This window comes from Plecotus auritus (genome assembly GCF_963455305.1).
Source record: "Plecotus auritus genome assembly, chromosome: 6".
Lineage (NCBI taxonomy): Eukaryota > Metazoa > Chordata > Mammalia > Chiroptera > Vespertilionidae > Plecotus > Plecotus auritus.
The window spans coordinates 16883305-16905214 of NC_137773.1; the positions used below are offsets into that span (position 1 = coordinate 16883305).

Genomic DNA, 21910 nt, shown 5'->3' on the forward strand with positions numbered 1-21910 from the left:
TTGATTTCTTATTCCACCCACAGAGGCAGCTGCTCCGAACCTCCGGAAGTCTCTTGAACTCTCCTAAGCACTCCACCACCTTTAGTTTCTGCATAAGACCTCATCTCCTGCCTTATTCAGAAGACAGGGACCATACAACCTGGACATACTAATCATCCCTCCATCCCATGAAGAGACGGAAGTCTGAGAACTACTGCTGTAAAATGACATAATGATGATGCAAACACAAAATCAAAAGGCCTATTGATGAAGTCATCACTGGGTCTTTATTGGGCATCTCTCCAGAAGGCCATGTATGCCACTCAGCCAGAAAGATCCCTGCAAGAAATTCTGCCTGAACCCAAGCTGTCTTCTCAAAAAGTTTCTTTTAAGAATTTGCAGCCAATTTGTTTTCTCCTCTGTTACCAGGGTCCAAGAAGTATGCCCTGAATGGTCATCCTTTAAGGAACATCAAACACAGCCCTCCGCACAAAGGCCACAGCTAGGAAGCCAATATCCAAATTCTCTGCACCCTGGGAGGTGTCCCACACCCACTGACTGAAATCTGAAGTGTCTTTGAACAGACAAGGCCATCCAGGGGCCTTGACAGAGTCTGTGAATCACAAAATGCCTTTCAGTTTCCCTTTAGCGCGATGGTACAGAGAGGCCACAGATTTGTCCTCTCAAATGGACACACAATATAGAATTAATAAACTGTTCCTTTAGGAATGAAGGGCAGCCAGCCAACAGAAGCACACATTCCGGAACCTCCTTCTCTTCTCTCTTCCCATGGCCTTTTCTTCTTAGACTGGGACTTACAGACATTATCTCATCTTGGGCTCCTGTGGTGACAGGTAAGTAACAGGCTGGGCAGGCTGCTTTCCATTGTCCAATTTCTAAAGTCAGAGAGCCAGTGGCTGATTGAAAGCAACACAGCAAGGCCTGTGTCCTAAGTCCACTGTACTGCTCTGTCTGCCCGAGAAGCCAAGCGTGCCTCCAACATACCTGGTTGGTTGCAAAATGCTGAATGCACACAGAGGAAGAGGTCCTTCCTGACCCGTGTCGAAATGTGAGAACTACCTCTGGGCTTCTGCTCAGCATATTCCCTTCCCCCTCTCTCTGCCTACTCAAATTATACCCACCTCAGAGTGCTACTCAAGAGCACTTCCTACCTGAAGCCCTTACTGACACTGTGTCTTATCACTCTTTCCTCTGGCTACCTTTTGCAGGTAAACCTGGGGCTCGGTTTCCTGGTAACAGAGACCAACTCCCTTGGGAAAAGCAAAATCCAGGAAGGCTTTGGAGGTAGAGGAGTTGGTAAGGGCTGTGGGTTAAGCCCTAGCCAGTGTGGTTCAGTGGATAGTGTTAGCCTGCGGACTGAAGGGTCCCGGGTTTGAATCCAGTCAAGGGCATATACCTAGGTTGCAGGCTTGATCCCTGGCCTTGGTCAGGGCGCATGCGGGAGGCAATCAATCGATGTGCCTCTCTCACATAGATGTTTCTGTTTCTCCCTCTCCCCTCCACTCTCTCTTTAAAAAGTCAATAAAAAAATATCCTCTGGTGAGGATAACAAAACCAACAAACAAAAAAGAGCTGTGGGTTAATTACACACACGAGCCATATTCTTAATGATTATGTAAGAGAGACGATGAACAATAAATTTATACATATAATGGCACCATGTGCTAGGCACTCTACTGAGCACTTTCACGCATCCCTCAGTTAATAAGAGCATCCAAGGAAGTACCAGCTCCTACCCCACTGCTGCTGGCCTGCCACCTGGCCAGTCAGTAGGCAGCAGCATGCTCCACCCCCTTGTCCCACCTCCACCACAAACGCAGGGCCCATCCTCTCTAGCCCCTACACATGGCTTTGCTCCTTAGAACAACAAGACCAAAGACCTTTTTACAAAGGCTCCAATGAGGTGACTGACGTCTAGTTTCATCAACTGCAAGTGAATAATTAATACTTGCCAGTAAAGAAATAGACTCATTGTTATGGTGGCCACATGGAGGCTACAAAAGGCCATTTTGTGAAGCCCTTGGTGGAACCCTGGGGCCAACAGTGGCCCAAAGAAAGCCCTTTGAGCGTGTAGGCTGATCCTCAAACGTGGAGACTGGAGCTTTGCACAGTTTTCCAGGGATACTGTTCCCAATGTTAATTAGCTTGTGGCCTATTCATCAACTGATTCTGCTCGCTGGTCAATGACAGAGGTGGAGGCCCACTGAGCACCCCGAGAGGGCACGATTCATCAGAGAAGACCTGTCGTGTTTTCTGGGGGCCCTTCCCACATTTTAAAATTCGCATTGACTTTCTTCTCTGGGCCAGCCTGATTTGATTTGAGGAAAACTCTTCAATCCTGCTGGTTTTTATCCCCCACTCTTGGCCTAATGCCTAAAGCAAGTTTTTCCTTTTCCATTTCCAGCAGGGACTGAACAAAGCAGGCTTGGGTGCCTACAGAACCGGTCAGAACTGGCCAGGAAATATAATAAAGAAGCTTAGTGAGCAGAGAGCTGTTGCCCCCAGCTGGAGGCTCAGCATGCACAACTAGCCAGAGACACTGGTTCTATAAGTAATCACACATTCTTCTTGTGGCCTAGTAGCCATCCTGGCAGATGGCAGCCAGTGCCAAGGAGAAAGTCTCCCTCAAGTGGGCATTGGGTGCTCAACAAACGCTTTCTGGTGACAGTAACCCCTGACCAGCTACACATATACACTGCTACTGTAGTTTTGCCCTCGGGGCCAAAGCTGCCCTTGCAGCAAACAGAGTTGACAGCTGCTATGTATTGTCATTTCAGGAAGCTGTTCCCCAAAATTGCTCCCCACTCTGACTTCCAGCCACTGCCTGACATCCCACCATTAGAGCTATCAAGTATTTGACCAAAAGCTTTGCTTCCCATTAAAATGCCTCTCCTCCTCTGTTTCCTTTCTGGTCAAATGACATCAAAGCACCTGCTCTGTGTGAAATGGGAAATTCTTTTGTATTTAGCTCTTGAGGATAAACATGGTCACTGGCTCCTTTCTTGAAAACAAGGAGAATGGGAAGCACAGGGCACTGGGTGGAAGTGGAGGTGGGAGGCCTCACAGAGGGTCCCAGCGGAAGCTGATGCTGGAGAGAACACCTTAAGGCCTTAATAATCCTGCCCGAGGATGTGGACCTAGATTTTTAGCCTCCACCATCTGTGATCTTCAGATTCACCAGTATCTGCCAATAGGACCTGTGCCCAAGAGAAAGGTAAGACCCCTGTGCTAAAGGGGACACAGGCAGGAGGTGGAAAGGGCGAGTGTGGGGACCAGCACTCTCCTGATCATGCCCACAGGGCTGCCCCAATCTCCCTGCTCATTCCATGGGAGCACAAGAACTCAGGAGGCAGCAGGAAAATATCCTTGCCCCCTTCCTGGCCTGGCTGGAGAGGGAGCTGATGGCCATCGGCCCTTGGTGTTTCTGCTGTGCCGGGAAAACTCTAATTCAAAGTCAGAATCCCTGGGCTGGAGAGGGCACCTGGGCAGCTGTGTCCTTCCCTGCCGGGTTCTCTGTACAGAGAGCCCTACTCTTATCGCCCCCACTCCAAAACGGAGAGCGCCCCTTTCTCTTGCTTTCCATATAGGTGGTGTGTACCATCCAGGGGGAGGGCTGTCCTGAAAAGCTGAAACCACAACAGACAGGTGGGCATCTTCCTGATTCTTCAGAGCTCAAGACAACCCAACCTTTTCCCCACGAGTCAGCCCACTCAACCCCTCCCCCCTCATCCCCCACCCCCACCTCCCGCCCCAGCTAGCCGGGAGGAGTGAGAGAGAGCTGCCGGTGGAGGCCTGGAAGCTTCAAAGCAGGTCAGACGCGCCTCCTCCCTCATTAAAGCACCCCCCAAAAAACAAACAAACACAAAAACACAGCGCCGCTACGCCCCCTCGCCCCACCCATCTTAGGTTCACAGCAGGACGCAGAGTGCCCAAGGCCGCTGCCAGGCGGGCCCAGGCGGCTCCCCTAGCCCTGGGGGAGGTGAGGGTGGACGCGGCGGCAGAGATAGAGACTGGAACTCTGCAGCACCTGGGCGCGGGGCTGTTGCCGTCGCCCGGACCGCGGCCGCTGCAGGTGTCTCCGGTGTTCGGGATCAGCGTCGCTTCCTCACCGGCAGCAGCTCGGGTCCAGGCCGCGCACCTGCTGCTGCTGCCGCTGCCGCCGCCGCCGCCGCCGCGCCCCAGCCCCTCCGTGTGCCCGCGCCTCTCTGCAGGGTGTCCTCGCCGCGGGGCCCAGGGTGGGCCAGAGGGGAAAGGGGGCCTCGCGGAACCTGGGGCCCAGCCTCTAGGGCTTCCGGGGGCCCTCAGGCCGCGCTAGCAGGGGCGCCGCACCGAGCGCCCCCCGCAGGCTGGGAGAAGGGGCGCCAACCCCTCGCGCATCCTCATGGCCACATCGCCGTCTCCAGCCGCATCCCGGTCCCCGCGCCGGCCCCAGGGCCTGCGAACGCCGCTTACCTGGGTCTGCGGCAGGTCCGGAGGAGCAGCCCGAGGATACCGCGGGGCCCCGCGCCGGGGCGCAGGATGCTCTGCCGGCCCGGGTCGGCCGGCTGCGCGCGCGGCCCCGCCCTCGGCCCCGCCCCTCCTCCCGCGCGGCTCCGCCTCCGCCTCGGGTGTCGGCCCCTCGCCGGCTAGGCTGTCACACAAAGAGCAGGAAATGGCTGCGGCGAGGGGCTCGGGGTGCGCCCCTCTATGTTGCCGACCGGCGCATCCCAGACCTGCACCCCGGGATCCCTCCCCAGCTACCTCCAGCCACCCTGCTCTGGGGAAGAAGAGAGGGAGCACTTGTCCCCAGGCCCGCGCGCCTGGATCCACACCTGCAGCAGCGGGAGGGCAGAAGCTTTGGGCTCCACTCGGATCTTGTTGATCTCACATTTTTTCCAAGTGCTCATTTGTCTACCTAATATGCATTGAGCACCAGTTTTGTTCCAAGCACAGTGCCAGGAGCTGGGTATGTGTACAAACGACGGGGTCCCTGCCCTTTTGGAACTTATCTCCCAGGAGAGACATACATGCATTAACCTAGCGCTTGTCCAGTTAGCGCTTGTCCAGAAGTTCTGTGAAGAAAGGGAACCGGGCGAAGTGATAGAAAAAACACCTTGGGGTTGGCAAGAGGGGCCTTCTTTTCAGTTCCTGAGACCTGACTCCCTGAGGCTGCCATCTCTTAAGCAGGACTTGCCTCAAGCTCATTCAGGAAGAATTGCTTAATGGACAAAAAGGAAAAGATATGGTGACATGCAATAATTCCTGGCAAAGCCCAAGAGGGAACTGAGAGGACAGGCACCTTCTCTTCGGGGCTTAATCGGTCACTTAGGGCTGTCCGCAGACCACACCCAATCCTAACCTTGGAGTAAGTCATTTCACTACCTGTTCCTGAGATGACACCATAGCTCTCAGGAGCCATACCTACCTCACAGGGCCAATAATTCGAAAGCATTTGAGACAATTTAAGATGTTTTTAGATTTAAGGGATAACGTCCTATTTTAAGGGAACCATTCGGAAATGTTTGCCTAGGGCCCTCAGATGTATAGTTAATCACTCCTTCTTCCTATCCGAGGCTATTTATAGAGGGGCCATGTTACTCAAGGGCTGGGCAGTCTTTGTCCTCACTGATCTCACACCAGTTCACAAGCATTCAGATATCATGATCCTCTGTGGTTTGATGTTACATCACTCTAATTTAAATGGCTATTTTTAGAAAGGATGGTGTATATATACATATATACACTCATGCATTTCTGCTCCTGATGCCATGTGAGAAAACTGTGGGAGGGTTTGTGAAGGATGGCTTTGAAAATAGAACTGAGGTTTCTCTCTTTAAAAAAAAAATTTTTTTTTTTCATTTTCCACTGTGATCCTGGGGATTTTGAGTGCCAGTGATTACAAATATGTGACAAGGAGAGAATGGATTTTCATTCTGAAGAAAATACTGTTGTGAATGGTGTAGGCTTCTGGAAGACGTATTTCTCCCTGTGGTTCCTTCCCTGTCTTTTCACCTTTTAGGAACAAGTTGCTTAAAAACAGAAGGGACTATTGCATATATGTTTGGTGAGATCTGAGGCAAAACTAATTTTCTGACCCCCGAATGCTATTTGCTTAGAAGGGAAGCAGTATGGTCTTGTTGTCACCACTGTGTGGGAAGTTCAGAGCCTTGCCTTTTGGTCCTGGTTTTGCAATTGAGCGTTCTTAGGCAACTCACTCCACCACCCTGTGCCCCTTCGATAGAGTGAAGTGGTTGGATACACTCCAAAGTCCCTCTGAATGTGGGAAATCCTTTAAGTTAAAACAAAGGACACGCCTTGCCATGCTTAAAGCACTTTACTAGCTCCCCACACTCTCAGGATGGGGCCCAAACTCCTTACCGTGGCCTAGGCTATCTTCATGACCTGGCATGTACCTCGCCTGTGAACAAGCTTGCTCTGCTTCAGCTGAAAGGAATCTCTTAGTTCCCCAAACTTGCTGTGCTCTCTCTTGTGGCCTTTGTACAAGCTGGGCTTTTTTTTACTGAGAATGGTCTGTCCTCCTTCCCCTCCCCTTTCTATACTTTACCCCTCTTTGCTGCCCAATTTCTACTCATCCTTCTGGTATCTACTTAGATGTCGCTTCCTCCAATTCCCCTCCCTGTCTGGGGTAGGTTAAAGTCAGCTGTCTATAGCTCCCTGGGCTTCCTCTATCATACCCCTTGTTATGCTGCATTGTAATTATTGACATACCTGCCTTCATCCCACCAGTAGAACATAAAACCTAAGAGAAGGGATGTGTCCATCTTGCTCCCCACTGCATCCTCAGAGACTAGTACTCATAGGAGTTCAGTAAAAGGGGGTTGAATGAATAATCAAAAATGAAATCTTAGTTTACGTGTTGCCAGTGAAATGTGTAGCCGTCTATCTATACTGCCTTCAGATTTCCTTCATGTCCAACCCGTCAGCAACATTGGCAATGAGAGGACCGTGGCTATCAGGTGAGACGTGCTGCACCACTGACAAATCTGTGTCCCACGCATTGTGTTTCTGTGTGTGGCAATATTGCCTTGTTTTTAGAAAAGCCTCATGACTTAGGACATCTAGGTCTCCATTTAAAATCCTTTGGCAGGCCTGGCTGGTGTGGCTCAGTGGTTGAGCATTGACCCATGAACCAAGAGGTCACGATTCGATTCCCGGTCAGAACGCATGTCTCTAGTAGGGGGAGTGCAGAGGCAGCCGATCAATGATTCTCTCTCATCATTGATGTTTCTCTCTCTCCCTCTCACTTTCTCTGTCTTAAATCAATAAAAAACATATTAAAAATAAAGAAATAAAATCCTTTGGCAGACTCTGCTTCATAGAAACCAATAGTGGTGTATATGTAATGGGCATAAGAATTGGTTCTGGAAGGAGAAATAAAAAGTACTGATATTAATAATAATGGCTAACATTTACCAAGTGCATGACTTCATTTAATATTTACAGTTATCCTATAAATATAATTATTACCCCCAGTTTGTAAGAGAAGAAACTAAGGCAGATTAAATAACTTTTCCAGGTAGTGAAATCAAAATTCATGCTCTTAACCAAAATTTTCTACAGCCTCATTGTCTGTAACCAAAATTTTCTATAGCCCCAATGGAATCCATATATTCATTAATATGCCACTTTATTCCAAAACCATAGTTAATGCAAATTATAGAGATGCATTATTTTTAAATGTTTTAAATGAGTAATACATTTTAAAAGGAAGACGGAAAAAGGTTTGCAATGGAGAGAATGTGAATAATACCAAAAAAAATCTATATTGCTACAGAAGGCTCACACATCTGGTCCATGTAGTTAACATTCGTGTAGTTACCAGGAAAAGACAAACTTAATGGCCAGTTACACAATTTACATCGTCCATTAGATCAAACCTGACCACTTGCTCAAAATTGCCTCATTTTACAAATGAAAGAACTGGGGCCTGAAGAGGGGCAGGGTTGCTCAAGGCCAGCTGGACCCAGACCCTGGTCTTTCCATAGGAAACTGGATTGCCCATTTTCTTCATTGAATCTGGAAAAAAAGTTGTTAAAGAATATATTTAAAACTAAAATTTATTGGATGTTCATTTGAGCCAGCCTCTATGCTAAGTACTACTGCACATTGATGGGCTCATTTCATCCTCACAAAATCCTTAGAAGTCACCCTATTATTTTATAGATGAAATATTTTTAAGGTATTGTTTTTACACATTAAGTTGATTTTTTAAATTTTATTTTTCAATTACAGTTGACATTCAATATTATTTTGTCTTAGTTTCAGGTATGTGGCATCATGGCTAGACAATCAGGTACTTTGCAAAGTGATCCCCCTGGCACCATACAAGTTATTGACTATATTCCCTATACTGTACTTTTACTTCTCCATGACTGTTTTGTAACTACCAACTTGTACTTCTTAATCCCTTCACCTTTTTCTCCCAGCACCCAACTTTCCTCCCCTCTGGCAACCTCAGTCTGTTCTCTGCATCTGTGAGTCTGTTTCTTTATAGATGAGAACTAGAGGCCCAGTGCACGAAATTCATGCACTGGGGGGGGGGGGGTCCCTCAGCCAGCCTGCACCCTCTCGCAGTCTAGGACCCCCTTGGGGGATGTCCACCTGCCGGGGGGATTGGGCCAGGAGGATGTCCCTGGGATCAGGCCTAAGCTGGCAGTCAGACATCCCTCTCGCAGTCCGGGGCTCTCGCAATCCGGGACCCCTTGCTCCTTACCACCCTCATGCAGTGGAGGCTGGAGAGGCTCCCACCACCACGGCTGTGCTCGCCAGCCATGAGCCTGGCTTCTGGCTGAGCGGTGCTTCCCCTGTGGGAGCGCACTGACCACCAGGGGGCAGCTCCTGCATTGAGCGTCTGTCCCCTGGTGGTCAGTGCACATCATAGCGACCAGTTGTTCTGCTGGTCGTTCTGCTGTTCAGCTGATGTGATTATTATACAGGATATTGAGGATGTTTAGCTGTTGAAACGTTGCAGCTTCATCCTGGGCCATTTGGAAATGCATTCCCTCCCTTCTCTGCTGTCTTCCTTCACTTTGTTCATTTCCCACAATTTCCAGAGAATTGGCCTCCGTTGAAGGTCAGCTCTTTTACACATAACTTATAGCAAAGAACATTTTATTTCTCCCCCCCCCCATTTCTTCTTTATTTAAACACATACTGTTTCTAATAATTTTGGATAAGAACTGATAAGGAGGATCTGAGCATATTCCAAATGGGTTTGGAATGTAAAAACATAGCTGAGGTAAAATGGGGTTGGTGCTGCTGTATGCTCAGGCTAGCATAGGTGGCCCTACAGTCAACCCCACAGAATGGTTGAGACCATGCAATTTGGGAACAGACAGGTTGGTGTCTCTCACTCTTCCAGACCATTCCACTCTCCTCGCCTTGCTGTCTCCCCTGGAGGCTGATCTCTGTGGACTTCCCTACTAGGGTTTCCTTGCCCTCTGGCCTCCAGTGGGTTTGGTGAACTAGAAGCCTCAGCAGTTGATGGAGTGAAGGGAGGACTGCGGGGTCAACATATTTGTTCTTCTGGGTTCCTCCTTGGGATGCTGCTTGGGGCTTCCTCTGTCCCTACTAAAGGTCCTCTTCTCTGAAGGCCGCCTTCTCCCACTGACCCTCTGCTTCCACATTCATATGACCACTCCCCTCCTGTCTCTTCAGGCCTTGGTGTGGTAACTGCTCTGTGGCTGTTATTTTCCTCTGTACCACTTCCTGTGGTTCTCCTAAACCTGACCCACACTGTTTTTATTTTTTTTTAAATATATTTTATTGATTTTTTTACAGAGAGGAAGGGAGACGGATAGAGAGTTAGAAACATCAATGAGAGAGAAACATCTATCAGCTGCCTCCTGCACACCCCCTACTGGGGATGTGCCCGCAACCAAGGTACATGCCCTTGACCGGAATCGAACCTGGGACCCTTCAGTCGGCAGGCCGACGCTCTATCCACTGAGCCAAACCAGTTAGGGCCCACACTATTTTTAAATAGTCCTTTTGTAAATCAGCCCTGCTTGGATGAGCTTAATGTAAGTGTGATGTGTTTGATTCCTAACTGATACCTTATTCATCTTATGCACCTAACACAGTGCTAGGCAATAGCAAGTGAATGGTAACCACTTATGAAATAAATGATCTCTATAACTCCTTCTAGCAGTATGTGTATGCTGCTGTTATTTCCCAAGCCAACTACGTACCACGACTTGGGGAGAACCTCAAAGTCATTGAAGACACACACACACACACACACACACACACGCACACGCACACGCACGCGCACGCACATGCACATGCACATGCACATGCACACGCATGCACACACACACAGTGCTGCCACCAAGGGGTGCCTCTGAGGAGCAGGCTACGGTGCACTTCCCTCAAAGCCCCTGCAAATAAACATACACTCTAAATGAAAATATGTGCTTTCTGTGCAAATACGCTTCAACTCCAACCCTGTCTTCCTGATCCTCAGACTGCCTTCTTGAGCCCCTGACAAGGGAATCCACAGCTCCTTCTGCCCATACATACCCTCCCACAGTGAGTGTACACTGCCCATCTTGCTGAGTAGAGTGTATTCTGCCTCTTCAGAGTGGTGGACCTCAGAGCTTTGGAATATTCCAGAGAGAGCAGGGTCTTCAGGATAAGTGCTCTGAGAAGCAGTCTGTTCACCTACCCCCTTTAGAAGTTTCCTGTCTGGATCACTTGCCAGTGGGAGCCAGGCCAGAGGGGAGTCCCATGAAGGATGGCGTGAAGCCACAGGCTTTCTCTTCTGTGCCTAGTGGTCCTCTGGAGCCTGAACTGGTTCCTGCAGTGGATGGACATGGGCATTTGGTGAACTGAAAGGTACAGGGAAAGCTCAACTCACCCAAAATATAATAACCTGGCTTTCATATCCCTGAGATTTTAAGAGGGAGGGGAAGATCATCTATTTCTGTCCACTGTGACTGCAGACTGAATTATAATTTCCACGTTTCCCACAGAGCAGATGACAGTGAATGAGTATGAACAACAATCTGGTACTAGGAGCAAGACAGAAATCATCTCCAAATTGGTTTCTCTTCCACCAGGTTGCCTCTCTCAAATTCCCTCGACATGCTGCTGCCAGAATACGTTTTTTTTTTTCTTCCAGCTTTTAGATCTCTTTATTTATTTATTTATTTATTTATTTATTTATTTATTTAATTGTTTGAAGTATTACAAATAGTAGTACATATGTCTCCTTTTTTACACAAATTTGGCCTTCTTGTCCTGGCGACTGTGGCTCAGTTGGTTGAATATTGTCCCATGCACCAAAAGGTTGATGATTCATTTCCAGGTCACGGCGCATGCCCAGGTTGTGGGTTCAGTCCTCTGACAGGATGTGTGCATGCAGGAGGCAGCTGATTGATGTTTCTCTCTCTCTCTCCCTTCCTTGCTCTCTAAAAAATCAATAAAAACACATTTAAAAATTTTTGGCTTTCTCTCCTTGCTCAATGATATCTTTTGTATCTATAGATAGAGTTCCAATTTTTTTTTGTCTTTTGTAACATGGTCCTTGCCTATATTTATAGCCTCGGTTTCAATTTGCCTACCCTTTCTATCATCCTCACCTTTGCCCAGACCACACACACACACACACACACACACACAACCGCGCACGCGCATGGGCGCACACACCAATGGTGAATTGATAATAGCTTCCCAATACATTCTGCTTCCTCTATCCCTCTATCTGGAAAGTATTGATCTTATTTCTGCCGAATTGCTTAAAAAAAAGTAATTCATATTCAAAACTGAGTCAGACATTATATCTTCTATGGTAGTGCTTCCCAAACTTTCATGTGCATAGAATCTCCTGTGGATCTTGTTAAAATGATGATTCTCATTCAGCAGGTCTCCTGGTGAAGCCGGAGAATTTGCATTTCTCACAAGCTGGTAATGCTGCTCTTTCTGGTCCAGAGACCACACTTCAGGCAGCAGGTGACATCACCTTCCTCTATTAAAAGTGTAGATTCCACCAGTTTTCTGAACTCTTCTCTTCTTTAACCACATTTTTGTTGTTGCTCTAATGCTATATTATACATAATTTTATTTGTTTATATGTCTGCCTTTCCAAACAGACATGCCATTTCTTTTTTAAATTAAATTTATTGGGGTGACATTGATCGACATGAACATATAGGTTTCAGGTGTGGGTTTCTATGTTACAAACTGTATATTGCACTATGTGCCCACCACTCAAAGTCAAATCTTCTCCTGTCACCATATATTAGGACCCCCGTTCTCCCCACCCCCCACCTACCATTTCTTAAAGGCAAAGACTGTGCCTTTTTCTGCAGCTCTCAGCACAGCATGTCATAGGAACATAGGAAGCATTTGATATTTACCTGTTGAACAAATGTTGACTGACATATAGTTTTTATTTGTCTGTGGAACATGAAATCATTTAACCATGTTTATTTAAGGAGAATCTGTGATTGTTTGACATTTGGACAAATATGAAACCCAGGCCATACACACTCTAGTTATTAAAACGACAGCTTTATTTGCTGGACTCAACCTTTAACTCTGTGTGCTTTATGACGGGTAAGAGATAGTGGTAATATTTTTACTGTGAACACTAGCAGTGACTGTACACTAATAAATATCCAGCCTATGAATATATAAATACATAGTCTCCAAAGATACAAAAGGCAAGAACGATAAAATGCACCCAGAACCCAAACCCTGTATGAGGGTGTTCCAGGGAACACATGGCACCATTTTCAAAATGTTAGAAAACTGAAAATAAAAACAGGCCAGAAGCCCATTTTGCAGGATAGGGCAGTGGGAGGTGAACTCTCCCCACACCTTTGGTTAAGGCCCCAATGACTCTGAGCCTGGACAAGATAATACCATGCAAGGAGGAGTTTTCTAACCAGACCACAGAAATCTGTCAATGCTGATGTTTTCCTTCTAGGCTGGATGAGAAATCCTCTCTAAGAAGGATTCCAAAAGAAAATGTATAAAAAAGTACACAGGGGTGATTCTGGATAAGTTGGGTAAGATCATCTTCTGAATGATTGAGTTTATCTTGGGGATCCCAGTTTCACAATAATGATAGCTAACATCTGCATCTCCAGCCAGTCAAAATGTCACATGGGTTAGAAAGAGCTGATTGCAACACCATCCAACAATCATGCCAAGAGTTTTGTCTAAACACTGTAGGAAAATTACACCCTCTTACATCAGGGAATACCTTTCCCCACAAAGTATCCCGGAAGACTGCAGCCAGCTCAACATTGGAATAATTAAAGAGCCTTCACATTTCTGCAGGAGAGCCTTTCCAAGCTGCTTTGAAGCTCGCCTATAAATGGCTGTGTGCAACATGGCTCTGGTGGGTTGAGTGAATCAAAGAGTTAATTAACTGAGTAAGTCCAAACTCGTTTACTTTGATGAAAGGGAGGCTACAGATGCGGAAAGAGAAGATCCTATTCCGAGTGGGAGGGCTACAGTGCCAACCACAGGTGCAACCTTATTTTCTGGTGGTGCTTTGTTTATGTCTTCATTGGCTTTCTCTGCCTTTCCCCTCTGCTGCATTTGCCTCCTCTGCAATCCCTTTCATCCTCTGTAAAAGACAGTGTTGACAAGGAATAAAGAAACTGTGCATTGGAGTCAGACAGCTGTGGGCTAGAATCCTGGCCTTTATATTTCCTAGCTCTGTTGCTTCTGGCAGGTGACCTGGCTTTTTAAAGCTTCAGTTTTACTATCTGTAGAATGGGAATAATAATACTATCTCACGAAATTGGGGTGAACTCAGGGTGAATTGCAGAGAAGGCTTATAGCTCAGTACATATTCACTTTGCATATTTAGGGGCTCAATCCACAGTGGCCATTGCTACAGGAGCACCCCACTTAGTGCCTGACTCGGTTTCCATCCAGATGGTTTGAGAAAGAACAGACCCCTTGTTCCTCTCCCAGAACTTTGGGAGACTTCAAGTCTCAACTGTAAAGCTGTGAATTTCTAGGGCTTAAACAGGCTTCTATTTCTCTGCAAGGCCATGCTGCACAGCACAATGCTGCCCTCTGTTGTTGATGGAAGAGTGCAGACAGGGCCCTGATTCCTGGAGGCGGGGGTGGCAGGTGACAGAGTCCTCAGTCAGAGTCTGTGTTCAAAAGCAACCATTTCCTCCTAGGATGCCTGCAGGCGATCTGTGCAGAGGGGAGGGAGGCATAGTCACCTGCCTGGCTCGGTACTAAAGGTGAGCATTGGTGCGGTAACAATCTAAGGTCTTTCTCCATGGGTTCCCTACCATCAGATGCCCTCTTTCTGCCCAGACACCAGATACCCAACGTTCCAACCGTGGAATCAGAATTGTCCACCCAAATCCATAAGGCTGCCTTGAAGGAGAAAGGTGGTGGTGTACTCCGAGTAAAACCTCATAAAGCGGCTTCTCAGAATATCCGGCCTCTGGTGTGAGCAGCTGCTCCTCCCTCCGCGGTGACAGGAAGCTGTGGCTGACAGCATGGCAGCGAGGAGCTTACTCTTTCTGACCTGAATTAACTCACTCTTCTCCTTGATCAGGAGTCATGCTGCTCTTCCTCTTGCCCCATCCCCTGGGATTTTGTGTTGTCTTGTCAGGTCAAATAAAAAGTCCCTGACCACTAACCTTAGATCCATGGTTAAAATAATAATAATAAAATAACAATCCAGAGTCCTACCCACTCTCTTTCTCTAAGAAGAAGTGCAAGAAAGGTTGCCTGAAAGCTGTCGGATTGAGGTTTGTGCACCACCCGAGAGAAGAGGCTGGGGGGAGGGTGGAGATATGGCCACTGCCTGGCCCGGCTCCCAGTTCATTGGCTTAGCCTCCTGCTGGTGGCCGAGTGCCAGCCTCTGTCAGGGTGCTGCCTCCCTGGCAGCTCAGGGACTGGCACCAGAGGCCAGCTGCCCCTGGGGAGTCCTGAGCTGGTGGCAGCTTTTAATGCTCTGTGGAGGGAGGACTTCTTCCGGCTCAGGATCTGCAGCCGAGTCTCTGCTAAAGTCCCAATTCTGCAATTTCACCCAGCTGACTGAAGAGTCTGGAGAAAGGTGGCCGGTCTTCAGGTTTCTAGAGAAGGAAGAAAAGAACTCTGTGAGTTCCTTGTACTTGTGTGCCATAGCTAATTCCAAAAGCAAACTAGACTTCACCAGCAATACCCTCTGCTGATTTTAAAATATGCTTTTAAAATGGTGCCGGGCTGAAACCAGTTTGGCTCAGTGGATAGAGCGTCGGCCTGCGAACTGAAGGGTCCCGGGTTCGATTCCGGTCAAGGGCATGTACCTTGGTTGCGGGCACATCCCCAGTGGGAGGTGTGCAGGAGGCAGCTGATCAATGTTTCTCTCTCATCGATGTTTCTAGCTTTCTATCCCTCTCCTTTCCGCTCTGTAAAATATCAATAAAATATATTTTAAAAAAAATGGTGCCGGACCAATTAGACATCCATATTCGATACAATGATTTTAGACACATACATATATCCTTCACAAAAATTAACTCAAGCTCAGCTGGTGTGTCTCAGTGGTTGAGCATCAACCTATGAATCAGGAGGTCAAGATTCGATTCCTGGTCAGGGCACATGCCTGGGTTGTGGGCTCAAATCCCCAGTGTGGGATGTGCAGGAGGCAGCTGATCAATAATTCTCTCTCATCACTGATGTTTCTATCTTTCTCTCCCTCTCCCTTCCTCTCTGAAATTAATAAAAATATATTTTAAAAAATAAATTAATTAACTCAAAAGGATCAAAAACCTAAATGTAAAACTTATAAAAAATGTAGAAGATAACATAGGAGAAAATCTGGGTGACCTTGGGTTTGGCAATTACTTTTTAGCTACACCAAAAGTACAATTCATAAAGGGAAAAAATTGATGTTGTACTTTGTTATAATTTAAAAACGTCCACTCTGTAAAAGACACTGTAAAGAGAATGAGAAGACAAGCCATAGGCTGAGAGACAATATTTTCAAAACACACATCTGATAAAGGATTTATATCCGAAATATACAAAGACCTCTTAAAACTTAAAAGCCTTGTATACATGCATATAAGCATAACCAATGGACACAGACAATGGGGGGGTGGGCGGGCGGTGGCAAGAGCCTGTGCTGGGAGGTGGGCTGGGAGAGGTCAGTGGGGGGAAAAGGAAACATATGTAATTCTTTCAACAATAAAGAATTAAAAAAATAATAAAAAAGTAATAGCTTAAAAAAAACACCCAAAAACTTAAAAGCAAGAAACAAATTACCTGATTTTAAAATGGGCAAAAGATCTAAACAGATACCTCATTAAAGAAGATATACAAATAGCAAATGAGTATGAAAAGATGCTCAACATCATATGTCATTAGGGAATTGCAAATTAAAACAAGATACCACCTGTTTTAGAGATACCACTATACACCTATTAGAATGGCTAAAATCCACAACACGAACACTGACAATACCAAATGCTGGTAAGGATGTGGCGCAACCGGAGTTCTCACTGCTGGTGAGGATGTAAAATGGTACAGCCACGGTGGAAGACAGTCTGGCAGTTTCTCACAAAGCTACACATGATGTTGTTATCATAAGATCCAGTAATCACACTTCTGGATATTTCCCAATTGAGCTGACACTATGTCCACACATAAACCTACACACAAATGTTTATAACAGCTTTATTCCTGGTTGCCAAAACCTGGAAGCAATCAAGTTGTTCTTCAGTAGGTTAATGGGTAAACAAACTGTGGTATATCCATACAATGGAATAGTATTCAGTGACAAAAATAAATGAGTGAACAAGCCACAAAAAGACATGGAAGAATCTTAAATGCATATTGTTAAGTAAAAGAGTTCAATATGGAAAGGCTATACACTGTATGATTCCAACTAGATGACATTCTTAAAAAGGCAAAACGTGGATAATAAAAAGATGAATAGATGTTAGGGATTTTGGGGAGAAGGGGAGAAAAGATAAATAAAATAAAGGTGAAGCATGGTGGACTTCAGGGCAGTGAAACTATTCTGTATGATACTATAATGGTAGAGACATATTGTAGAGGGCCCCCTGGGAAAGCACATGGGCATTACTTTAATTATTGTCAGCCGACAAGCAGAGCTGTGGCCTGGGAACACGCTTTGCCAAAAAGGCAAGAGTGTTATCAGCTTGGCCTTCACGTCAGCCCAGGTGTCGGGGAGTGTGACTTTGATATGTAAATCCAGTCAAACACCAGGAATGCTCGGGCCTACTCAAGAATGCAAATAATCTCCTTTGATCCTAACTTTTGGTGATACTTCCTGGTATTTGGGAATATAAATAAACACACTGTGTGGGCTCTGGGTCCCTGTCCCTCCATCAGAGAGGACGGTAGTCCCACCCGGTCCCAGCTTTTCCCTTCTATCTTAGTGTCTGGTCTCTTTCTTTCTTTTATTTCTCAATCCCCAGCTGCCTCCATTCAGAACCGGTTCATCTCTTTTTCCGTGCTGGACGTGGAAAAGGGAGATCCCCGCCATATCTGGCCCCCCGCCGTAACATATTATACATTTTTCAAAACCTATAGGACTGCACAACACAAAGAGTCAACTTTAATGTAAATGATTGATGTCAGTTAATAATGTACCAATAGTGGTTGATTAATTATAATAAATATACTACACTGAGGGGATCCAAGATGGCGGCGTAGGTAAACACCAAAACTGCTGCCTCGCGCAACAATTTCAAAACTACAACTAAAAGACAAAACGTCTATCACCCAGAACCACAGGAAAGCTGGCTGAGTAGAAGTTCTACAACTAGAAGGAAAGAGAAAACAGCATTGAGAGGTGCACAAGCACTGAAAAACAGAGGTACAGAGGCGCGCGAATCGGGCTGGTGACGGGCGACTGGGAGCGTTGCTTTTTTCAACCCGGAGACAAGCTCCCAATTACTCCGAACTCCAGTTTCTGGGGGAGATGCGGGGGACCCAAACTCCTACGGGGAGAAGCTGGACTGTCTGCTGTCGGGTCGGAAAGTGAGGGTGTCTTGCTTGCAGGGCTGCGTGCAGGAATAATTGTTTACTGTGCTGGGGCATGGGACATGGTCGGAGACGCAGAGCCGGCTAACTGGCAGCCATTGCTGTTTGCCACGCCCTAGACTAGTGATGCCCTGAGACCCTGCCCAGCACAATCTACAAACCCACCCAAGCTCCAAGCAGCGGCTTTAGCATATGAATGACCTGCCCTATTGCAGCTTAACCTAACAAACTTGCAGCCTGGGTCAGACAGCTCCAAAACCTCCAAACCCCAAGCAAAGAGGAGAAAACTGTAGTTCTCGCTGTAATGCCTGCTGCGTGCCCTCAGACAGTAGCTGACATGCACCCCATTGGAGATCCAGAAGCCAGTGTACCTAGTGGTCAGTGTGAGACACCAGATTTCAACTCCTCACATCCATAAGTGACACATTCAAGAGGCAGACTCAGTGAGCACCAAAGCCCCACAGAAACAAGTCCTGCACCATAAGCGTGTCTCCTGCGCAGCAGTTCTTCCATTATAGACACAGCAGGTCCTCACAGCCAATTGGCCTGGAGGTCAATTCCTCCCAGTGTACCAATAGCAATCAAGGCTAAACTACACCAAGACTTTGCACTTAGCCCACAAAGGGGTGTACCAAGAGCGTCCACCTGAGGTGATTGGGGAGGCTGAGCTACTGGCCCCTATAGGTCACCTACCACACAAAGCCACTCCATCAACACAGGGAAGCAGCAAAATGCAGAGACAAAGAAACATGTCACGAATGAAAAAAATGGAGGAAAGCAAACTACTGGACGACATAGAGTTCAGAACCACATTTATAAGGTTACTCAAGAATCTTCTAAAAACTGCCGAGAAACTTGATGAGACCTCCGAGGAGCTTAGTGAGACCTTCAAGGACCTTAATGAGAATGCCAAAAAAATGGAAAAGGACCAGTCAGAAATTAAGCATACACTGTCTGAAATAAAGAATATACAGAAATTCAACTGTAGATCAAAGGACCCCAAGAACCAAACCAACGATCTGAAATATGAGGAAACAAAAAACACCCAACCAGAAAAACAAAAAGAAAAAAGAAGCCAAAAATATGAAGATAGTGTAAGGAGCCTCTGGGACAACTTTAAGCATACCAACATCTGAATTTTTGGGGTGCCAGAAGAAGAGAGAGAGCAAAATATTGAAAACCTCTTAGAAGAAATAATGACAGAAAACTTTCCCTACCTGGTGAAAGAAATAGACTTAAAAGTTCAGGAAGCGCACAGAACCCCATACAAGAGGAATCTAAAGAGGACTACACCAAGACACATCATAATTAAAATGCCAAGGGCAAAAGACAAAGAGAGAATCTTGAAAGCAGCAAGAGAAAAACGGTTAGTTACCTACAAGGGAGTACCCATACAACTGTCAGCTGATTTCTCAACAGAAACTATGCAGGCCAGAAGGGAGTGGCAAGAAATATTCAAAGTGATGAACAGCAAGAACCTACAACCAAGATTACTCTATCCAGCAAAGCTATCATTCAGAGTTGAAGGTCAGATAAAGATCTTCACAGACAAGAAAAAGCTAAAGGAGTGCATCACCACCAAACCAGGATTACATGAAATGCTAAAGGGTATTCTTTAAGAAGAGGAAGAAGAAGAAAAAGGTAAAGATAAAAATTATGAACAACAAAATGACATCAAATACATACCTACCAACAAGTGAATCTAAAAATCAAGTGAATAAAAAATCTGAAGAACAGGATGGACTGGTGAATATAATAGAATCAGGGACATAGAAAGGGAGTGGACTGACAATTCTCAGGGGGAAGGGGGTGTGAGGGGTGCGGGAAGAGATTGGACAAAAATCTTACACCTATGGATGAAGACAGTGGCGAGGGGTGGGTAAGGGCATGGGGTGGGTTGGGGTGGGGAATCAGGTAGAGGGGAACTATGGGGGGAAAAAGAGGAACAATTGTAATAATCTGAACAATAAAGATTTATTAAAAAAATAAAAATAAATAAATATACTACACTAATGCAAAATGTCATTCAGAGGGGAAAAGGTATTTGGGAACTCTGTTATTTGCTCAATTTTTCTGTAAATCTAAAACTTCTAAACAATAATGTTTACCAGGTTAAAAAAGAGAAAAAAGTGCTAAATAAATGTTATCTATCATAATTATTATAGCATTTAGCCCTTGTGAAATAACTAGATTTGTTTTGTGCCCTTGTTTGTTGTTTCTTTGCTTCTGACTATAAAAGATCTATGAACTTAGCTCTATGAATTTACAAATCAAGCATTATGTAATTCTCTACTAGTAAGAAAGAACAGGTTTAGAGAATTGTCTAAGATTAATGACTAAGACAGGGCAATGCTGAGACAAAACCCAAGTATTCTATCGTTTTTCAATTCTACCTTGTTACCCTTCAATGATCTGAATTTGTATTAACTCCCTATTTCAGCAACTTTCAACTTCGGTTGAAATTTACAATTTCCTAACTCACTAAAGGACATCTAAGACTCATGCTGATGTGGTTCAAGGCACAGCCTACAACCCAAATGTGGATCACTGAGACATCTGGGAGGGTGCAGAGTAACTGGATTCCCTTTCTGAATTGTTGCATGAATAAATGAACTTCTGATCTCCAATTTATAGAACGAACTTTATGTTACATGCAACGGTTTTACAATGTTACACAAATGCTTTTTCCCCCCTCAGGAAACTGAGATACCAACATGGGCTTCACTCCCTCCTTCTCTCTGACAATATGTTCATGGCTTGTGAAATTATGTAGCAAGTCAAATGATATTTAAGGTCACTGCCAGATCTCTCTAGTTACTAGACACTCAAAGTCACTTTCCACCTCATCTATTTCATTCATCCCTGCTGACTCATCCTCTAAAAGGGTCCCTTTCTCTGGGGAAGGGGGCAGACGCTGAAGCTGTAGGTTGTAATGCAGGGGAACCCACTTTCTTTACTGACCTCTTTCCAGCAATGATTCATGATCTGGTAGATATGCGAGGAGGCCAGCCGGGGCTTGTATAACCGAAATCCAGTAGTGATATCTTCCACTACCTCTGAGTTGCTTCGGTTTTCATATGGGATTTTGCCTTCGCTGAAGACTTCCCACATTAGCACACCTGTAAGAAATGGCGAGTGCAGCACAGCTAATGAGAAAGCTCACAAACAGCAAACAAACAAACGTACATCTAGAAATCTCTGACTCCTTGACATTAAGATTCAAGTTCCTACCTCCAAGAAGTAAAATATCAAGCCACCTGAGGCTTATTAGGCCTGTACTATTTCTAAAGAAGAGAGATTTCCCAACCTTCTTAGTGGTGAAGAATTGTCAGGCTCAGCCCCCATTACATCTAACTCAAATGCTACTACTAAAACTTGCAGAGGACATAAACTCAAATGTCTACACATGAGGTAAATGAGTGAAGCGGGTGAGGTGTGTCATAGGGACTAGTGAGGACTGTGGAGAACTGGGGATCAAAAGTTCTGTCTTATGGAGACAGCTGTGATTTAGCTCCAGCAAGACAGAGCACATGAGGGCTCAGGATTATCACATTTTCTGATTTTTCAAAAGAAGTCATATATTGAGAGTTTTAAAATATAAACTCAATTTGATTTTTAAGAATACTGTGTAGACCAAGCCAAACACATCTTCAGGTTTTCCATTTCGACCACCTGATTTAATCCCTTTTCCTCTTCTGCCCAAAGTATAAATGCTAATACATTCCTCGAGGACAGAGTGGGAAGTCAGATGGCAGCCCAGGTGTTTTCAAAGCATATTCTAGAGAACCTTAGGGCAGAATCTTTCAAAGCATCATTTCCAAAATGTCTGAATAAATATCACCTCAGAAGTTTGCTCAAATGGTAGATCCTGGGCCCCCGCCCAGGCCTCTGGATCAGAATTTCTAAGGGATCCTCAGGAATGCCTCGGGCG

At 45.8% G+C, this 21910-nt stretch overlaps 2 protein-coding genes across 4 annotated transcripts in view; both read right to left on the bottom strand.

Annotated features, from left to right (window-relative positions):
• The window catches only part of CYFIP2 (cytoplasmic FMR1 interacting protein 2), a 120406-nt gene extending 115823 nt beyond the window's left edge, over positions 1-4583 (bottom strand). For 2 of the 3 annotated variants that reach the window (XM_080671609.1, XM_080671607.1), the window contains exon 1: positions 4453-4583. The gene's annotated coding sequence lies outside the window, so the exon portion shown is untranslated. Of the gene's footprint in view, positions 1-4027; positions 4158-4452 lie in introns of those variants that run through there. The other variant, XM_080671608.1, reaches the window with a different exon arrangement.
• Positions 4584-14945: 10362 nt separating this feature from the next.
• ITK (IL2 inducible T cell kinase) overlaps positions 14946-21910 on the bottom strand; it is a gene marked incomplete at its 5' end in the record, with an annotated part of 49451 nt that continues 42486 nt past the window's right edge. The window contains 2 exons of the mRNA XM_080672687.1: positions 14946-15059; positions 20941-21098. Coding sequence (XP_080528813.1) covers positions 14988-15059; positions 20941-21098 — 230 coding nt within the window. The 3' untranslated portion in view covers positions 14946-14987. The remainder of the gene's footprint in view (positions 15060-20940; positions 21099-21910) is intronic.